The sequence below is a fragment of the Cibotium barometz genome, chromosome 38 (assembly GCF_041138505.1).
Source record: "Cibotium barometz isolate CiBa-2024 chromosome 38, ASM4113850v1, whole genome shotgun sequence".
Classification (NCBI taxonomy): Eukaryota; Viridiplantae; Streptophyta; class Polypodiopsida; order Cyatheales; family Cibotiaceae; genus Cibotium; species Cibotium barometz.
Window position 1 is genome coordinate 18,473,886 of NC_141083.1, and position 19,335 is coordinate 18,493,220.

The 19,335-nt window shown below is 47.4% G+C and overlaps 1 protein-coding gene across 1 annotated transcript in view; it reads left to right on the forward strand.

Annotated features, from left to right (window-relative positions):
* Positions 1-19,335, forward strand: part of LOC147616412 (uncharacterized) — a 69,719-nt gene that overhangs the window by 36,294 nt on the left and 14,090 nt on the right. The window contains exon 7 of the mRNA XM_086777487.1: positions 8,871-8,955. Within this exon, the coding sequence (XP_086633613.1) occupies positions 8,871-8,955 (85 nt within the window). The remainder of the gene's footprint in view (positions 1-8,870; positions 8,956-19,335) is intronic.

Sequence of the window (19,335 nt, forward strand, 5' to 3'; positions counted from 1 at the left end):
GGCATTGGCTACATTTCTTCACATAATCCTCAATAAAGGATTTCACACATTGTAGCAGATACAGCTAGTGACAGGCTAGACAGCTATTATTTAGAGAAAAATAGTTTTCTTCCTTTAATTGGTGTGCTCCGTTTACAGATTGATTCTGATGGTGGAAACCAATCTTGAGCAGCAGAACAGCTTCATATGCCACACTTTATACACCAGGGGCAGTGTACAGACTTTAGGACGTCACATGCACCCAGTGGTTGTGTAGAAATCTGTTCCATAAACGTACGTTTGGGGTTACCTTTTGGATTAGAGATGTGCATTGAGCATTGCTGTGAGTCCTAGTCCAGGGACCAGCCACCTTCATGATAGTTCTGGACTCAGGAGGGCATCCTAAGTCTAGGCAGTCGGTCGTGCAAAGTTCTTCACAATTTTGTAACCCACTTGATGTAGTATTGTTGTATAGATGTCCAAGATGCCTGTTAGGCTAAGTGCCTAGCCCCAAACATCAAGGTGGATGAATCGGGCAGTAGATTTCTTGCCTGGGATGTGATGACAGCAGCATGGGCAGCCACAAGGCATCTAGATGGGTAGCCATGAAGCAGGCCAGGTAAAAGGGTGAGTAGTTTGCATGCATTGGGCCTGCCTGTTTTGGGCCTGGGCAGCCACATTTGAGTAAGCCAGGTTTGGGCACCCATGTGTGTGTACAAAGGACACCAATCAAAGGGTAGTTGAGGTCATTTTAAAGCCCACGACCTGCATGAAGCTGTCTGACCAGGTCATGACCTGCTTGACCAGCTTTCAAGGGGGTAAATTATCCAGAGGCACAAGCAAGTCAACATTTTGTATCAGCCCTGCAAAGCAGGCATGTGAATTTTGAAAGTTCGATGTTCTGAAGGCAGCGTACTCTGGCACAACTTCTATGGGGACTAGCAATTTCGTGCCTCTTGTCCAACAGCCAGCCCAGCAAGAAGGAAGATATTCTCATGTGAAGGTTCTATATCTTCTTTGTACCCAATTCAATATCATAATAAAGCAAAAGCACAGCAAGGTGGGGGCCCTTCAATGGGTTATTGGGACTTATGTGGCTCTCTCTCTTTCTTCTCTTCTTATTCTTCAGCATTAACATTAATGCACCACAAAAGCTAATTGCAAGCCTTATTGCATAATCTTCTGTGTCCTTGTAACAAAATACCACTTTATGAGGGGGCTAGAGTGGAACCTTGAGTGGTCCAAATAATCTATTATCCTACACAAGACAATCCTCAAGATGTCCAAATGCGGGATTGTCCTTTATAGGCCATTTGAGTAGATGTGTTCAGAAAAGCCCTACCCAAAGACAATTCGGCAGAATTCTTTGTTGGAACTAAACCTGTGAATTGTAGATTTTATGTAACCCCACATGTATTATGAAAGAACACATCCTTCCTGGAAGCATACATGGGGTGCCAATCCATGGCAATTCGGATCTCTAATACATAAAACCATTGGGCAATGATCCGATTTAGAGGTGCCTGTAGCAATAAAAGTATGCCCACCTCTGTCAAGCACCCAATCATCCACATAAAATCTGTCTAATCGTGCATAGATACATCCTGCATCTCTTCTCCTGTTAGACCATGAATAAAGAAGAGTGGATGGACTCCTCAAAATGTCATCCTCATGCCAACAATCTCTGCCATGAATGGAGAGTATAAACCTCTCCCAAGACGCTCTTTCAAGAGGATGCACCAAGCCCTCATGTCCACCTCTTTTATCCGTTGGCATCTGAACCATGTTAAAATCCCCACCAATAATCCAATGGTCGGCAAGTGGCATCAGTGTAGTGAGAGATTTCCAAAAGGCAATTCTCTCACCTCTATGGTTAGGAGCATAGAGGTTGAGAATACCAATGCGTGTAGTACCCTGCATAAGAAGGATCCACTGCGCTCTCGCTAGCAAAATGACACCATGTCCAATGATGCAAGGCAAGATCAAAGCTGAAATAGAGATACAGACACCACCCTTGGTACCAACAGCCGATGACCAAAAGGTGTGTCCCGAGAGAATTTTGCCTGATCTCCCACACTGGCTAGCATCTAGTTTATGCTCTTGCAAGAGCAATACATCCATAGGTCCACCTGTGACTGCGCAATGAAGCTGGGTTTTTACAATTTGTTTCTGCCGGCGCGGAAAACACCCCTAAGACCCTGAATGTTCCAAGAGACAATCCTCATAAGGACTCAGAGTAGGAACGACCAGATCTCGTGGTTGATGAAGGACCCCCTTTAGAGGCGGAAGTACGCCTCGCATAGGTAAGGGAGGGAAAATCTGACGATGTAAACCTTACCTCTCTCTCCCACTCCGAGAAAAAGCCAGGGCTAGTCCTCAGAACTGGAGAGGTACCATGACAATGCGAATGTGCAACATTATCCTCAAGGGTACAATCATCGTGTAAATGTAGCATCCTCCTGTGAAGGATCCAGATCATGTGCCTGCAAAGCCTCATCCTCCAAAGAAGGATCAACATCCTATGAGGCAAGAGCTGCATAGGGGTTAGGATGCTCCACAAGGGGTGTGGGTGAAGGGGCAGGTACGAGGGTCCAAGGGTGCCTGCCATCCCTAACCACAACCCAACGCTGTGTGGTCTGTTGTGGCAAAGGAGCAACTGGAGTCTCGGCAACTACAGAAGGCCTCTGATGGGCAGGACTACGCCGCCTCCTAGCGTGGTCCCCCGATCTGGGATAATATCTAGCAATGTGACCTTGTCGGACGACAAATCCGACACTGGTCAGGTCTGCCTGCAATCTCCATCCTCTGGCGGAAATGAGATCCGTCAGGTCTCTGAAGCATAACATGATCATCAGTAATCGATGGATCAGGAACAAGCACAAGGACCCCGGGTACACCATGTGGTTGTAACGGCCGTGGAAGCTGAGGCGGGAGAGCTCGGAAGGATTGGTACCTCTAGAACCTGTCCAAAGGATGCCCCTATGGAAGCTAAATGCTTCCAATAGGACCGAGGAAGAGCAGGGAACCGTAGTGAGACCAGGGTAAGGCGCTGATCCTCCGCCACTGGATCAAAGCCCACTTGGTACTGAAAGAAGAAAATCTTGCTAGGACCAAGAGGGAAGGGACTGCCAGCCAAAACCTGAGAAGTAACTTCTGAAGAATGAAAGTCCACCTGGAAGAAGCCTCGACCAAGCAAACGAGAATGTTGAAAGTGCACAATCAGCTCCGAAGGGAGAGCTGCTAGAAGCCATTCACGGGCCTGCAAACGAGAGGGGTGGGAACCATAAACTCTTGCAACAAGGGTGGTTTGGACCTCAAGGTCAATGTCGTGCTGAAGAGAGGTGAGCTCGTCTTGTGAAAAATTGATGATTCTCCTGGCCAGTGGGGGTGACGAAAGATTGGCTGCGGCAGAAGAAGCCATAAAGCCAGTCAAGAAAAGTGGGCGACCGACTTGAATCTAGATAAAATTGCTGCTGAAAAAGAGGTGGGTGCAGAGGACCGCAGCAGAAGGGCAGGCGGGGGCTGTAGAAAGAGGGCGCTGCTTTGTCCTGCCCCCGCCTGCCCCTTTGTTGCCCCCGGCCCCCGCCCCCCCCCCCCCCCCCCCCCCAAAATCTTGGAGAGTCAATACCATCCCCATTCACAAAGCCGGAGACCCCCCAGATCCAAACAACTACCGCACTATCATGATCGGCCACGTGATGGGCAAACTTTATGGTAGAGTCCTAGTAGCTGAGGTGGGTTCTTTCACCGAGAGGCATGGCATGAGAGAGCAAGACGGCAAGCTCATTCTGAGAGGTCTTCTTCCACTCTGGATCACATTTTCACATTGAGAACCATGATGGAGGAGGCCAAGGCAAGAAAGAGAGATTTTCTGTTGCTTTGTGGACTTCCGCAAAGCCTTTAGCACAGCCCCCCCACGCTCGCCTCTTTCACTGATTACAGGAGCTAGGATTTCCAAAGTAGATTGTATGGGGAGTGATGGCATTATATAAGTCAATTACAAGGAGAGTGAGGGCACCCGGAGGTATGCCTAGTATGATCATGAGCAACATTGGGGTGAAGCAAGGATGCGCTTTGTCACTGACTTCGTATACATAGATGAGATTTCAGAGTTTATTGACAGACTGGGAAGGGCTGGGGCTATACTTGGAGACATGTTGGTGCCTATCCTACTCTATGCTGATGACATTGTGCTGATGTTTGACTCAAAAGAGGGGATGCAGAACAGTGGAGATTGTGCGCTCTTGTGTATATGCGAGGGTCGCTTTCATAGGGCCACGGTACCAGATGAGACTAGCAACACATGCGAGGATTGCTAGGGGATATGCAGCTCTTGCGAGATTTGAGTGAGTGCTTTTAGACCCACTTCCAGGAGCTGTACACCAAGAGATGGCTGTTTGAAACCTTAGTTTCACCCACAATGATGTACTGGGCACCTTTTTGTGGTCCCGATCTTGGTGGAGAGGATTGGAGGGTGGTGGAGAGGTTGTTGAAAGCAAGCCTTTAATCCTAGTACAAATGTTGTTGGCATGTTAATAGCCTCTTAGTAAATGTTTGTGTGTTTGTGTGTGAACCACCTCTTAGAGGGGCACATAATATCTAGATATTTTATGTGGTTTGACCTAAGCAATGATGTCAGCAGTAGTGCTCCGCTTCGAGAGATCCTTTAGCGATACCGGAATGCACCACCCCGAATTGTGGACATAGATAGCCGATACACATTTACAGATACGGAGCCTATTGCATAGTCACAAGGGACGGGGGATGGGACGGCGGGTGGCCATATGTAGGGAATGGGGACGTCGGTAGGAACGGCACTTAAAAGTTACTTTGTTGGTGCCACCCACTCGCCTATACGGGCAAAGCTTGCATGCCCATGGTTGTGCACCGCCTCCATTAGGGGATGGGGTGTGATTGACCTCATCCCACCATGTCCATCCCGTCGTCCTTCTGATCTAGGTACATGAGCAGAGAGCTCTCATATCACCCTAATACATCCCTCATGGGCTGTTGTGGCATGGTGCTCAAGGTGGGAAAACTGAGTTGGCGCGAGAAGGTCCTGTGATGATGGGAGATGATGGCCCGGATCTTCTTGTGGCCTGGGGCGTCGAGCTCTGCATAACTCAATGGTTCTGTCGAGTGTCACACCTCTCGGCCGAGCTCCTACACTAGCCTGTGGTTTGGGTATGATGGGTGGATCGGCCCTCGGAGTGCTGGTATGGAAGAAGTCGGTGGGAGCTCTCTGTGCTGGTCCTCGAGCAAGTACAGCTGATCTGGATCTCACTAAGGACTCCCAATGTCTGTGGAGCTCTAGAAGAAAAAGTCCCAGGCATCTCTGATGTGGGAAGTCCATGATCCTGGAAAGTGAGGCTTAAGCCTTGAAAGTTGAGGGAGAACTTGAGAGTGTGTGTGTGTGTGTGTGTGTGAAGCTTGAGAGTGGGAGAGAGTGTGTGAGTCTTGAGAGGCTAGAGCTTGCTTGTGTGAGAGCTTGAAACTTGAGACCTTGGCCCTTGAGGGTTGCCGCTTGAGGGGGAGAGTGTGTTTGTGTGTGAAGCTTAAGCTTGAAGTGTGCGAGGGAGTGTGTGTGTGTCTTCTTATAGGGAGGGAGGCAAGAGAGAGGCCGAGGCTCAAAGCCTCAAAGGCTCAAGGCCTATGGGCCAAGGCTAAAGGCCCACGAAACCCACCCCCAAACGGCCAGAAAAACGGTAAAAAATGTGACTGTTGCCCAAACGGTAACCTGGGGCGTTCTATGCAGCCGTCCCCTCGTGGATCCGTCTGCGGAACGCCGTCCCTTGTGAGGGACGCCCAGTTGGGGATGTCCGTCCGTCCTTGTCCCAAAGTGTTCCCAAGATGGAGTCCCCCCGTTCCAAGGGTCCGTCCCCTCCGTCCCCTGTGACTATGGCCTATTGTCCCGTCAGCGACGACCCCTTACACTTTACCCTACCGCACACTTATTGCCCCCGTGGATTGTATCTCTATTTATGAGGATGTATTGCACTTTTATAGTTGAGCCTAGGTGTAGCACATAAGGCTTTCTTTGACAATTTTGATAGTGATAGCTTAGTTTTAGTTTAGTTCTTGTTTCATTTTCAGTTTATTATTTTACTCATGGATTCATTGTAACTTTTGGTCTTATAGACCCTTGTGGTCTTTTGCAGATGCTATTAAATCTTTCTTCTTTCTTTGTCTCCCCTTTTTTCAATACACATGTTTACACGCAGCCATATTGACCAAATCAGAAGAGCGATTAGAGATGACCTTTGGTAACTCCTTATCCATTGGACTTGGGTGCAAGTACATGGGGGTTTACTTAGCATGTGCATTTAGGGTTTAAATGGGGAAGCGCTATGTTATATCTTATAAGTTGCATGTAGTGATAGGACTAGCACAGTATGTTTGGTATGCAACACACAGGAGGTGGAGATAGAGGAGTATGCTTTACTCCATTTTCGGGATACTATGAGTCTTGAGGGCTCTATTATTGTGTATTCACAGAGGGCTTCAGTCCTCTAGGTAGAGTCATTAAGTATGAGAACCAAAGAATCAAGATGCGTGGTTCTCTTTTTGCATTAGGTTCGTAGGCACAAGTAGATACATTAATGATTATTGTTTCAGACTTGGAGAACCTTGTGATCTTTTGTAAGACATTAATATAATTTTCTTTTATCTCCCCCCCTCTCCGTGCTCTTGTTTTTCTACGACTTAGTATTCTCATGGATTCATTGCACTACGCTTTGGTCTCATAGACCCATTGGATCTTTTGAAGAGGAGCATTACGTGTCGTTGCCGAGTATACTATGAGATCCAGGGGAGGTTTCATCGTCTGTTCCATGAGGGGTTTGGCCCACTTTCTAGGATCATCGATTTCCCAGACGGACCAATGCTGCCTAGGGCAAGCTCCACAGACACATGGACACATTCTTGAGAGAGCTTAGGCCCTAGACACCCTGCCCCCTCCCTCACCAGCCAACATCACCAGCTTCTTTTGGAGCCTGGAGGAGGACACCCACACAGTGGATCCTGTGGACACACCTCGCCCAAGATGAGCTACCTCAGACCAGGCATGCATACTCCAGTGTGCCCAGTCCCAACCCCACCCCCCCCCCCCCCCCTTGACAACCACGATCCACTCATCAGCTCCAGATTCAAGACGTGCTCCTCGTCATGGAGCTACCTTTCCATGTGACATAGCTGAGGGAGACCTCTTGGTCATACTTATTAGCCCTATGCTTGATATATTGGAGAGTTGTATACCATCTATTGGGGGCTGATGCTCCCCTCACGTTTCGTGTTTCATGTTCCTTGTATTTCATGATGAGATTTCCATGGACATTTTTGTATCATTCCAGTGAGATAGTTTTGTTTTGTTCTATTTCATTTTCTGTTCCATGATGAGATATGCCATGGACATTATTGTATCACTTTGGTCTCATAGGCCCATTGGGTCTTTAGTAGACACTTAATATCTATGTCCTTTCCAATACATATGATCACATGCACTCATATTGACCTTACAGGAGTGAAACAAAGCTATGAGAGAGATGATCTTTGGCATCTCTACATCCATAGACATGCTCGCATCCAGAATGAGTCTATATAGAACAATTTCTCATGCTAACAGAGGAGGGGTTTATCAAAATGCTTGTATACTTGGGGTTTCACTTTGAGGACATCTATGGGCAGCTCCTGTTTCATCACATAGGTGGCGCGTGGAGACATGACTAGCACAGAGAGGTTTGGATATGCATGGTATTTAACACACAGGAGGTGGACACTGAGGGACAAGGCTTACTCCAGTCAGTATACTATGAGATTTGAAGGCTTTATTGTTAGTCTGTTGAGAGAGGGGTTCGGTCCTGTAGAAGGAGGTATCAAGTATGTGAACCAGAAATGTATGGGTCTCTACTTGAATGAGGCTGTCAACATAGGGAGCGACTTTTGAAGAAGCACAGTGCAAGCAGGAAGACACCAACCCTCCTTTATTTCTTTTTGAGGGAGATATGTGCCACTGATATACGACAACAGCCTAGTTAGAGTGAAGATTCAGGCACATCTACATGGGACTTGTCTTGTGACATTTCCGAGACGCTTGCTGCATCTTGTAGATACAGGTTTTTGGAGCCACATTCTTAGTATGCAAGAGCCTTCAGCACTAACCATGCTTCTGGCTAGGGCAGATAAGGATTGTGGATATATCCCGTGGATACAGTCACATCGTGTGTTCACCAGCTAGGCCATTTAAAGATTAGATTTAGTGGGCTCTGTAACCCTATTGCTTTGACACACAGTGAGCTTGCAGCCTTAGCAGAGGAGCATATGGCCAAAACCCATTAGTGCTCCTGAGTGCTTTTCTAGCATGTGCCAAATGACACGACGTTTTTTTTTTGTTTTTGTTTTTGTGCAATAGCACTTAGGAATGCCCTAAGCATTTCCTATTCTAGATTGTATACACAATATACTTTTATGGGTTCATAGGCCAGTTTGGCTTTCCGCAGATGTGAAAAATTCTTTCTTTCTTTCTTATTCCCTTTCATTTAGTTGTGTTATAATTTATCTTTTCGGAAAAAGGGGCTATGACAGAAATTTAGCAAAGTCTTGTCGTTTTTATAATGTAACAACACGTTGCTTAAAAGATCGCTTTTTTATAGGAAAAAATGACCTTGCATGCATCTGGGCTAGTGAAGGGCAGGTGTTTTTGGAAACTCATCACTTTCCTATCTTCTTTTTTTCCCCTCATCAATTTTCTCATTCTATAGATGAGATTTTTTTAATAGCCATATTTTGCTTCTCTCAAGCATTAGCTTGAGCTATGGAAAAAAAACTCTCAGTTTGAGGTTGGACATTGTGTACATTTAAATGCAAATTATAGACTCTGGCTCTTGTCCTTGTAGGTGGTCTCTTGGAGCTATCATGTTTGAAATGCTGGTTGGTTATCCGCCTTTTTGTTCTGATGATCAGATGACAACTTGTAGAAAGGTAATTTAAAAGAAGCATGTCTTTTACAGCATGGTTTATACAATGTATTCTTGTCTTGTTTGAGGAAAGGTAGAATAGGAAGTCAACAATGCCTGATGTATTATTCATCTATCAAGTAGAGGTTTGGGTTGGAACTAGGACATATGTAGGCAGACATTTCAGATGCGTGTGTGCTTGCATGCACACATACCTACAAATGCACACATACCTACATCGATGTGTGGATACATAAAACATATTACCATAAACATACACATACCTACATCGATGTGTGGATACATAAAACACATTAGTGCACAGTACATGTGGATCGGACAGAGGATGCTTGTGACATATATATTGCAGTTTGTTACTTTGCCCTGGCCAAATCCCCATATGCATCCAGGGAACACTCACCATACCAGGCCCTTTACAGTGACATAGCTGAGTTCTCCAGGATAGGAGACATCCTTCTTACAGTGGAGTCTGGACTTCAATGCCCGGACTGCAAGTGTTCAGGTGCCCTTTTTTGTGACAGAGGACCTCATGTACCAGGAGGTTGATATTGAGGAAACTGAGCTTAGCTGAACTTCAGCAGATTTGGCACCACGCACATCATATGGAGACTACCGGGAACTCATGGATTGGCCATATTTAATGGCATGGCTCATTGTGGCCAGCAGGCTCAGAAGCATTCACATGCTACCTTGAGAGACATGGATCCAGTACTGTGGACTATCTCATGGGCTCACCCTCACCGATACCTCTCATTTTGGGGTTCACTGTTTCACCCAGACCTATTGGAGTTGCGGCTGATCATGCCTACCTGGCCTTCTCTCTCACCTACAGATACACCACTCAGCCATCCACCATACCCTATCCTTGCTACCCAAAGTGCCACTTCACCAAAGAAACCTCACCCGTCTGTTCGGATCACCTCTACCGTAGCCTCTTCGACCTAGATTCACATGGTCCCATGTATGAATTTACTACCCAGCTAGCTGACAAACTCCACACATCAGCATCCATAGCTTTCCCTGATACCCGAGCCACCTCCAAGCCACCCTATGGAAACGTCCTACAGAATAGCTGGTATGATGAGGAATGCCGAGAGACCTGAACCTGCCTCCTCCGCGAGGTATCCTAGGGCTCCACCACACAACGACTGGCCTCCATTGGTTTCCATCGCCTTGTGCAAAGGAAAAAGCGAGCATGCCTAGCCAAGCTTGAATGGGAATTATACCAACTATTCTTGGGACATGGCTGTAAGGAGGCTTGGTGGCTTTTCCAAGATCCTTGCCAACTCACCGCGATTACAATACTATGGGCACAAAATGAACACATTTTATGACATTTTTGATGACTTTGAAAACAGACCTGATTACGACTTGTTATCACTTTATCGTATAAAGGCAAGTCATGGGTCATTCATAATGATTCAAAGACAGAGATTGTAGAGCCAAAGTCCAAGGGCATGCGGTCTTATAGTCTGGATCAGCCAAGTACATCTCCGAATCAACGTTTTCCATTAACTCACAGTGGAGGACAATAAGCATAAGTTCATTCACAGCATTCATAGTCTAGATCTACATTGGATCTATGACAATCATTGTAATTACTCATTCATTCAATAATATATAGTAGTAGTAGGTTAGGTAAAGAGTCTCTCTCTTCTCCTTCTCTCTGTTTCTCTATGTCATGAGCATGTGATTAGTGTTAATCTTTATTGCTTTGCATTAATCATCATCAAGCACGCTTCCACGTAGTAGTCATGTTACACTTTTTAGTCTGAGCATGGTGAGAGATGCCATTGATAGGTTGCAAAATGGAAAGGCACATGATCATGATGGTCTGGTAGTTGAAGACTTTTCCTAGGCCAAGTCCATTTGTTTAACAGGGCTCTTTGTGAGGGCTTTCCTCACAGCTCGTCATGTAACACTATCGTACCTATCTCGAAGGTTGGAGATGCTATGGAGCCAAATAACTATAGAACTATCATGATTGGTCACACACTGGCCAAGCTTTATGGATCTATTTTGGAACATGAGCTAAGTAGATGGGCGGAGGCACATCGACTTAGAGCACTAGGGCAGGCAGGATTCAGGAAGGGCATTCCTCATTAGATCATATTTTCACATTGAGGGCCATCATCGAGGAGGGGAGAGCTCACAGGAAGAGGATATATTCTATTACTTCTTTGTTGATTTCCGCAAGCCATTTGATACAGTCCCACAAGCCTAGCTGATGAGGAGACTACATGACTTGGGAGTCCTAGTGGATATGTCATGGGCGATTCTCTTCCTATATGAGTCAGTGATGGGCCGAGTATGTGCCCCAAGGGGAAACTTAGAGATCATACACAACACCACTGCAGTAAAACAGGGCCTCCCATTGTCCCCTACCCTGTTTGGACTCTACATTGATGATGTGTTAGATTGGTTGGACAGACAAGGAGGGTAGGGAGCACCACTAGCAAGAGTTCTAATACCGATCCTCTTGTATGCAGATGACATAGTCCTCATCTCGGATTCACCAGAAGGGCTACAGAGACATTTGGATGCTTTGCAGGCCTTCTGAGAGGGACGAGACCTTACGATGAACCTTGGCAAGACCAAGGTTATGATCTTCAACACCACACCACAGTGAATTGGCAGATCTGCCCCACAGTTTACATAGAGGAGAGACAGTGGAGTATGTCTCTTCATATGTGTACTTGGGAATCACTTTTACCGGTCCAGCAGTCTCTATGAGGAGGGCAGCAGAGGCTAGATTGACACGAGGTTATACCGCCTTGGGATCATTAGAGAAGAAGTGCTCCCTCTACACAGATGCCCTCTCTCAGCTTTTGTGTCCTCTAGATAGCTAGCCCAGGATGGGGATACAAAGTGTTGGTATGCACAGGTGGTTACATGGTTTGGACTTCATGGCATGCAGGCGGATGCTTTGCCGCCATTTCAGTATAGTATAGGGGCCCCCACCAATGACCACAGCCACACATAGCTGAACAGAGTGATCCAGCAAGGTATCATTAGGCTTGATACTCAGTGGACCTGGAGGTCACCCACACAACCATTGGGGACGAAGATGAGCTTCTATTGTGACCACATGCTTCGCTTGACAAAGGATGGCTTCATCACACAGCCGACATACATGCATACACACCTATTTTTTGGAGTGAGGTGTGATTGGCCAGATCCATTCATCCTCCCATCAACTGCCGATAGAGACAACCAGATATGGACCAATGAGGATTGCACCAGCGGATCGGATATGTGAGCTGTGTCTCATAGAGGCTGAGATAGAGGAGCATTACATATGTAGGTGCCTGGTATACTATGAGATCAGGGGGAGATTCCATTCTCTTCCGTAATGGATTCGGTCCACTTTCTAGGGTCATGCACTACCACGATCAGAGATGCATAGGACTCTTCCTCTTAGAGCTCCGCAAACACAGGGAGTCCCTTGTTGAAAAGCATGGTGGATCTAGAGAGAGAAAGAAAGAAAGAAAGTTGTATTAACATCTTCAAAAGGCCAAAATGACCTATGAGACCAAAAGGTTACATCATATCCATGAGGTACATTATCCTGGGTACAAAATAGTAATAAAGAAAGATAACAAAAATCTAGAACTGTAGTACATCAGCAGAGAGCTCTTATATCACCCTAATACATCCCTCATGGGCCGCTGTGACATGGTGCTCAAGGTGGTAAAACTGAGCTGGCACGAGAAGGTCCTGCGATGATGGCCCAGATCCTCCTGTGGTGGCGTGGCCGTGGGCGAGGGCCATGGGGTGTGGGGCGTCGAGCTTTGCATAACACAGTGGCTCTGTTGAGTGTCACCTCTCTCTCGCGGAGGGAGGGAGAGAGAGAGAGAGAGAGAGAGAGAGAGAGAGAGAGATTTTATTAATGTTGGGTGTTGGACTCACACACTCACACACACAAACCTGCACATTAGGGTTAGGTGCAGGATGGAGAAGCTCACACACAGAAATGAGAGAGAGAGAGAGGGAGAGCCAAAAGTGTGGTATCCACAAAATGCAAGTCAACCCTTGCATGTGTGCCACATCCATATAATATAGAAGTACAAAATATTGAGGCATCCCACTGCCTGGCTGTAAATGCCGGCCTCAAAAGGCTCTCCAATATCATGCATAGTAAGCCGTACACCTGGTTCTACCGTAGTAGAAATGGGCTTACATTCATCCATGTGAAACCTTTTTAGCAAACTTTTTATGTACTTAGTTTGTTGCATAACAATGCCATCATCTGTATGCATAAACTGTATGCCGAGATAGTAGTGTAAAGGCCCCAAATCTGACATATCAAATTCAGCTTTCAAATCAGCTTTGAAATCTGAAATTTGTGCTTTGCTAGTACTTGTAATGAGCATGTCATCTACATACAAGATGACTATGAGAATATCGGCATCTGTTTTCTTCACATACAATGTGCTTTCAGCTGGACTATTCTCATAACCTTGGCTGGTTAGATGAGCATGTATCTTATCATACCAAGATCTTGGAGCTTGCTTTAACCCATACAATGCTTTGTGTAACCTGCATACTTTATGTTCCTCACCAAGAACTACAAAACCAATGGGCTGATTTACATATACTTCCTCCTGTAAATCCCCATTTAATAATGCAGTTTTGATGTCCAATTGATGCACTTTCCATCCTTTATGTGCAGCCAATGCAATCACTGATCTAATTGTGGTCATTCTCGAAGTAGGAGCAAAAGTCTCTTCATAATCTATTCCCTTTTTCTGGGAGTAGCCTTTAGCCACGAGTCTTGCTTTATACCTGTCAATAGTGCCATCAGACTTTCTTTTGACTTTTATACACCCACTTTGTTCCAATGACATGCTTGCCTTTAGGCAATTCCACAAGATCCCATGTATTGTTCTTCATGATAGAAGAAATTTCAGCTTGCATAGCTTGCAACCAATGCCATTGTTGAAGATAGTGTTTAGGATGCTTATGGTAGCAGGCGTGGTAGACTTGGGCCACTTGATCCACTTCTGGTCAACTACCATACGCAATAGTGCATCGTTGCACTTTATTGGCTTGTACTTTTGGAATATGTAAAAGAATTAAGAAGGATCATACAAAACCCTAAGTCCTAAGAAAACCAAGGAAAAAGAAGACTTGATATTGAAATAGACAAGGAAGATGTAGCAAAATCTAGTTTTCGTTGGCTTTATTAGTTCCCATTGGCAATGGGATCGGAATAAGGCAAGCGGAAATGACTTCCAAGGCACAAACTTTATTATCTCCTTGGCTCCTCTACCAACGAAGTAACCCAACAGATGCGGCCGGTGTCCTCCATCAACATATCCAGGGAGTGTGGAGCACATGGTGTCCAGACAATGTGCGGATATGTGGACTCTAGTATGACAACCATAGCTTGCAGTTGCTTGCATTGTCTGTGACCACTTGCACGACATTCTGTGGCGCAACCTCCTCGATGGCCTCATGTATGTGTCTCCATATTGTTTCTCCTATAGTTTAAAAAAATATTATTAATATTATCGGATATCCTGGTTACATAATACTCGAAAGTGATTGTTGTGGCTTGTTATAAAAGAAGCAACTTGCTGCCAGTGCTTACAACGTACTTGTGATCCGAACTCCATGGCTAGAGACATCAATCAACCCCAAGAAGGTCGTGCCAGTGCAACATGAGACCAAGATGTTCAACAAATGCCGCTTACTGACATCTTTCTAGCCATGAGAAATTATGGTACTGGAGGTCTGCTCGACCAAGAAGCATTTGCCAGTCATGTATAAGCATGGTGGAATAAGGGCAACTCACAATCTGGCCTTCAATCCCCAAAAGCCTTTGTTTTCATTGTCGCAATCAGATGTGCCATTATCAAAGTCCAAGGTTGCTTTTGGTGAAGGAATTCAAGAAGCAGAGTTGCGTTTCTCACAATGACATGGTAGCGAATATTGAGTATATTCAGATCTCCATGCATTTTGGGAGTACATACAAGTTCTTTTTTGAGCAATCTGGCAGCCTTTCCATGTGTTTTTGTCTGTTATAAGCATTCCCAAGCTTTGGACATGGAATGGCAAGTGGAATTGAACATAGGCCCTGATGATGGATTGGACAATACGCAACCATATATGCAATGGCCATGTGAATAGTTTCTAATACTTAATCTTGTGATTAAGCTTATCTATAGCCCATGGCCTATCTTGCTTGAAAGACACTTTCCATCCGATAGCATATTTAAGATGCTTTACTATTTGGTTTGGTGGCAATATGAGTCCTGGCCAAAGAATGGAATGTCAGTCACATTCTTTAAGAGGCAACATGTTCGATTTAAGGAAATTAACCTTCAATCCATTAGCTAATCTATATAGCTTCAACGCATCCGTGATTGCATTGACATCATGTTTTGTATTCGTGCTAAAGAAGAAGGAATCATCTGCATACGCTTGACTAACAAAGTGATTGGCTACTGTAATGTCAATACCATGTAGACTCCCTTCTACAATCAAATTGTCCATGTACAAGAGCATTGAGTGAGTAGCTATCGCATAAAGCAAGGCACTCAGTGGACATCCCTGTCTCATGGATCGTCCAAGCTTCCATGGAGCAGTGAGTTCATTTCAAATAACACATTGGCATGCCCCTTCCTCATAAAACCTGTATATGGTATTTATCATTTTTGGACCAAAACCCATTTTGTTCATCATGTGAGCTATGAATTGCAAATTGAACTGGGTCAATTTGTTGCCTAGGCACAAAACCATATTGGGCAAGGTGCATCATGAAGGACATCTTTCAATCTGTTGACCAACATTTTAGCAACTAGCTTGTAAATGACAGGCATAAGGGTGATGGGTCTCCAATCTATCAGTTTATCACATAGCTGTTTTTTAAGGAGCAAACACACCAACCCTTGCTTCCAAGAGGCTAGAAACACACCAGAGTGTCAATAAATATTAATCATATAAAGCACTTCATTTTTTAGTGAAAGAACTCAATTGTAAAGCCATCCTAGTCAGGGGGGATTTTCATTTCCCTAAATCACGCAGGGCATCATGCAACTCTTCCTTTGTGAAAGACACTACCATTTCCATTGCTTTCTAAGGTGTAACAATGTGGGTAACTTGCTGCAATAGAACTCGACCCGCATGCCTGTGATGGCTGTGTAGGGGCACCAAAAAGGGCAATAAAATGGTTCAATACTTCAGTCTCTTGCTGATGTTTATTTTGACTCCACGTCCCATTGTCCTTTTGAGTCTATGAATGGACTGACTCTGCCTGGAAGTATGCAGATTCGTAAAAAAGGCTTTTGAAGAGCACCCTTTATCCTTGAGAGTTTTTTGTCTTACCCTAATTTGCCATTTTTGAAGTTTCTTGGCGTTGTTGCGTTCCAGGCAATTTTGGGCATGTAGAAGATCCTCCTCCTCTTGAGCATCCAGTCTCTTATATTGACTATACTCTGTCAGTAATTGTATTGTTGATTTTGCATTCAACACATTTTACCTTTCCATGTCCATATACCATTTCCCATATTTTCAACATCATGGAGTGTGATTGTAAATCTGTACCACGCAAGATCTACATCTGTTTATCCTACAGTGAATGCAATTGCTCGCTGAAGCTCACGCTCCCCCCTGCTCGCGCTGCTGCCTGCACGCCCTCCTCCCCTTCCCGCCCACGCACCTGCTCCCGCTCTCGCTCCCGCCTGCCCTCACACAAGCTCCCCCCCCCCCGCCTGGCTTTCTTGCGCGCCCCAGCGCACCCGCCCCCTGCTCCTCTCCTTCGCGCCCCCCCTCCCTTCATTAGTGCCCCGCTCCCTCTCCACCAGCTGTCGCCCTCTCTTCCCCCCCCACCCCCCTCCCTTTTTCACGCTGCTTCCGCACCCCCCCCCCCCGGGTTTTTTTTGTCTTCGCTGCCTTATCCCCCCCCCCCCGCTTTCTGTTTTTTCGTCCCTTGGGGGTTTTTTTTTTTTTGCCTTCCGCCTTCCCCCTCCGCCCTTTGTGTGCAGCTCGGTTCTCGCAGGACTCTCCGCATTCGCTCCGCCTTCGACATAGCTTCAGACTCTGATGGAGGCTCCTCCCGCCCCACCTCAAAGGGACTCTCCCGCAGCCCCCTTGCCCGCCCCTGAGGATACCCCCACGAGGCTTTCTCTTTCGCTAGAAGAGGAAGCGAGCCTCGCCGCAGAGGTGGAACGCCTCCAGGCACATTCCACCATCCGCCGTATAGTCGGCACTCGCCCCAGCAGAGGGGAGATCCGAGATCTTCTCCAGGCCCACCTTCTTGCAGATGTGGGCAAGATCTTGGACGTTCAGCTCTACTGGGCCGTGGACACTACCAGACCGAGTTCGAGACAGCCCAAAGCGTGGCCAAGGTCCTAGCCATGAGTCCCCTTGACATCAGGGGCGCTCGGGCATTCTTCAGACCTTGGCAGCATGGCTTTGACCTAGCAGCGGCCGAGCAGGGAGAGCGCCTTTTCCATGTTACAGTTTGCTTCCCTGGGCTCCGCCGTGAGTACCTTCCACTCCTTTCTAGGCTAGGAGCATTGGTGGGTTCGGTGCTTGAGGCTGGCCCCACAGCAGCTTCAGTGGTGGCTAGAGCAGCTGGACTACCTTCGGTCAGAGTTTTGGTTCCTGACATCTCCTCCCTTCTGAAGGTCATTCAGCTACCTAGGATAGGGGGGGGATGGATTGATCAGAGAGTGGAGTTTTCGGGGCTCTCGAACCAATGCTTTATCTGCAGGCAGGTCGGCCACCTGGCCAAGGCCTGCCCTCGCAGGAGACCCCGACCTTCACCGTAGCAGCAGGCCCCCGATGGCCCGCCCACAGATGCGGCTCGGCAGGCAGCCTCCGGGACACCTGCTCAGCCCACAGGGACCTCGGAGTGGCAGCCTGGACAGGGGCGCTGTCGAGGGAGACAGCCCCAGCAGCACGCCCAGAGACCGATGCAGCAGCAGCCACAGTCTCAGCATCACTGGGTTCCCGTGAGGAACAGCTTTGCTTCCCTACAGGAGGAGACCCCAGCGCCGACTGAGGACCAGGAGATGCCAACACCCCCTCCTTCGCCCCCACCCCCCCTCCCCCGTCCCCTCCTCCCGCCTCGCTTCCACCCTCCTCCTGTCCCCGCTCCGGTTTTGGCAGCGGCTCCTTCTCCACCCCCTCCCCCCCCCAGCTCCCCGGGAGGCCCTGGCAGTTCCCTCGCGCTTCCCCGGCAGACACTGAGCACCGACCTTGCTCGAGCACCGCAGAGGAGACTTACCATGCCGATTCGGGCTTCACAGATATCCTCTATCCGCTGTCGGTTAAGTTGCCTCGACAGTAGACAGCGCTCGGAGGCTTTTGATTTTTCCTTCACACGGCTTTTTGGAGCGGAGGGCCCCCATGAGCCAGCACCCATTAGAGTTCATGTAGTGATACCTCTGGCCCGAGGGGAGGAGGCACTTGATTCAGCGGTGGCCTTCTCATTCCCTCTCTGTGGCCCTAGCGACCGGGAGTGGACGATGGATCTCGCTCTTAGCACTTTGAAGACTCAGGCAGTTGAGTTTTCTCACCATGTGAGCAATCTGGAGGTGACAGATGTGATAGGCCGACTATGGGAGTTGGCTCATTTTTTCCTTGATCCCGGGAGTGTGGATGCCTCCGGGATTCGACATTTGGTGGTTCGCATAGTGGCAAACTTAGCACGCGACCCTGGATATGTATGCATACACGAGGTTGCTCTGTCTAGGCAGGAGGCAGTCGCCATGGGACACAGCCACTGGCGCCTGATCTGAGATTCTTGCAGCACACCGGGTGGACAGATTTGTAGCCGCTTGGATGGGGACTATTCTCCATCCAAGCCGCTTGCGAAGGCCCGCCGTACGGCTGAGACAGCATCCACCTCAGCAGGTCATCCATGAGGATCATCTCATGGAATGTACAGGGCCTTGGCGGCGCAGACTATATACGTTACCGTGGTTGCTTGAGGGAGGAGCTTCAGAGATGCCTAGTTGGGGGCAGTATTGATATTTTGATGATGCAGGAGCACCATTTGGGTGAGAGCAGGATCCGGAGATACGGTTCGGTGATGCCTGGTAGATGGGACACCTTTTGGTCTGCACGGTTTGGCCCCTTGGGTGGGCAGGGAGGAGTATGTATGGTCATTGCGGATGTATGGCGGCAGGCCATTGTGGATCGCGGGATCATTGTGCCTGGTAGAGCACAGTATGTCATTCTGAGGATGCATGATGAGCTCTTTGGCGTACTCAATGTCTATGCGCCCAACCATGCTAGTGCCAGAGCAGAGTTCTGGACCCAGGTTACGGATGCATTGCCAGAGGCCGCACATTGGTGTGTCGGGGGAGACTTGACACTGAGGATCACTGATGCATGGCAGCATGAGGCTTTCTCCCGCTCTCAGGACAGTCTT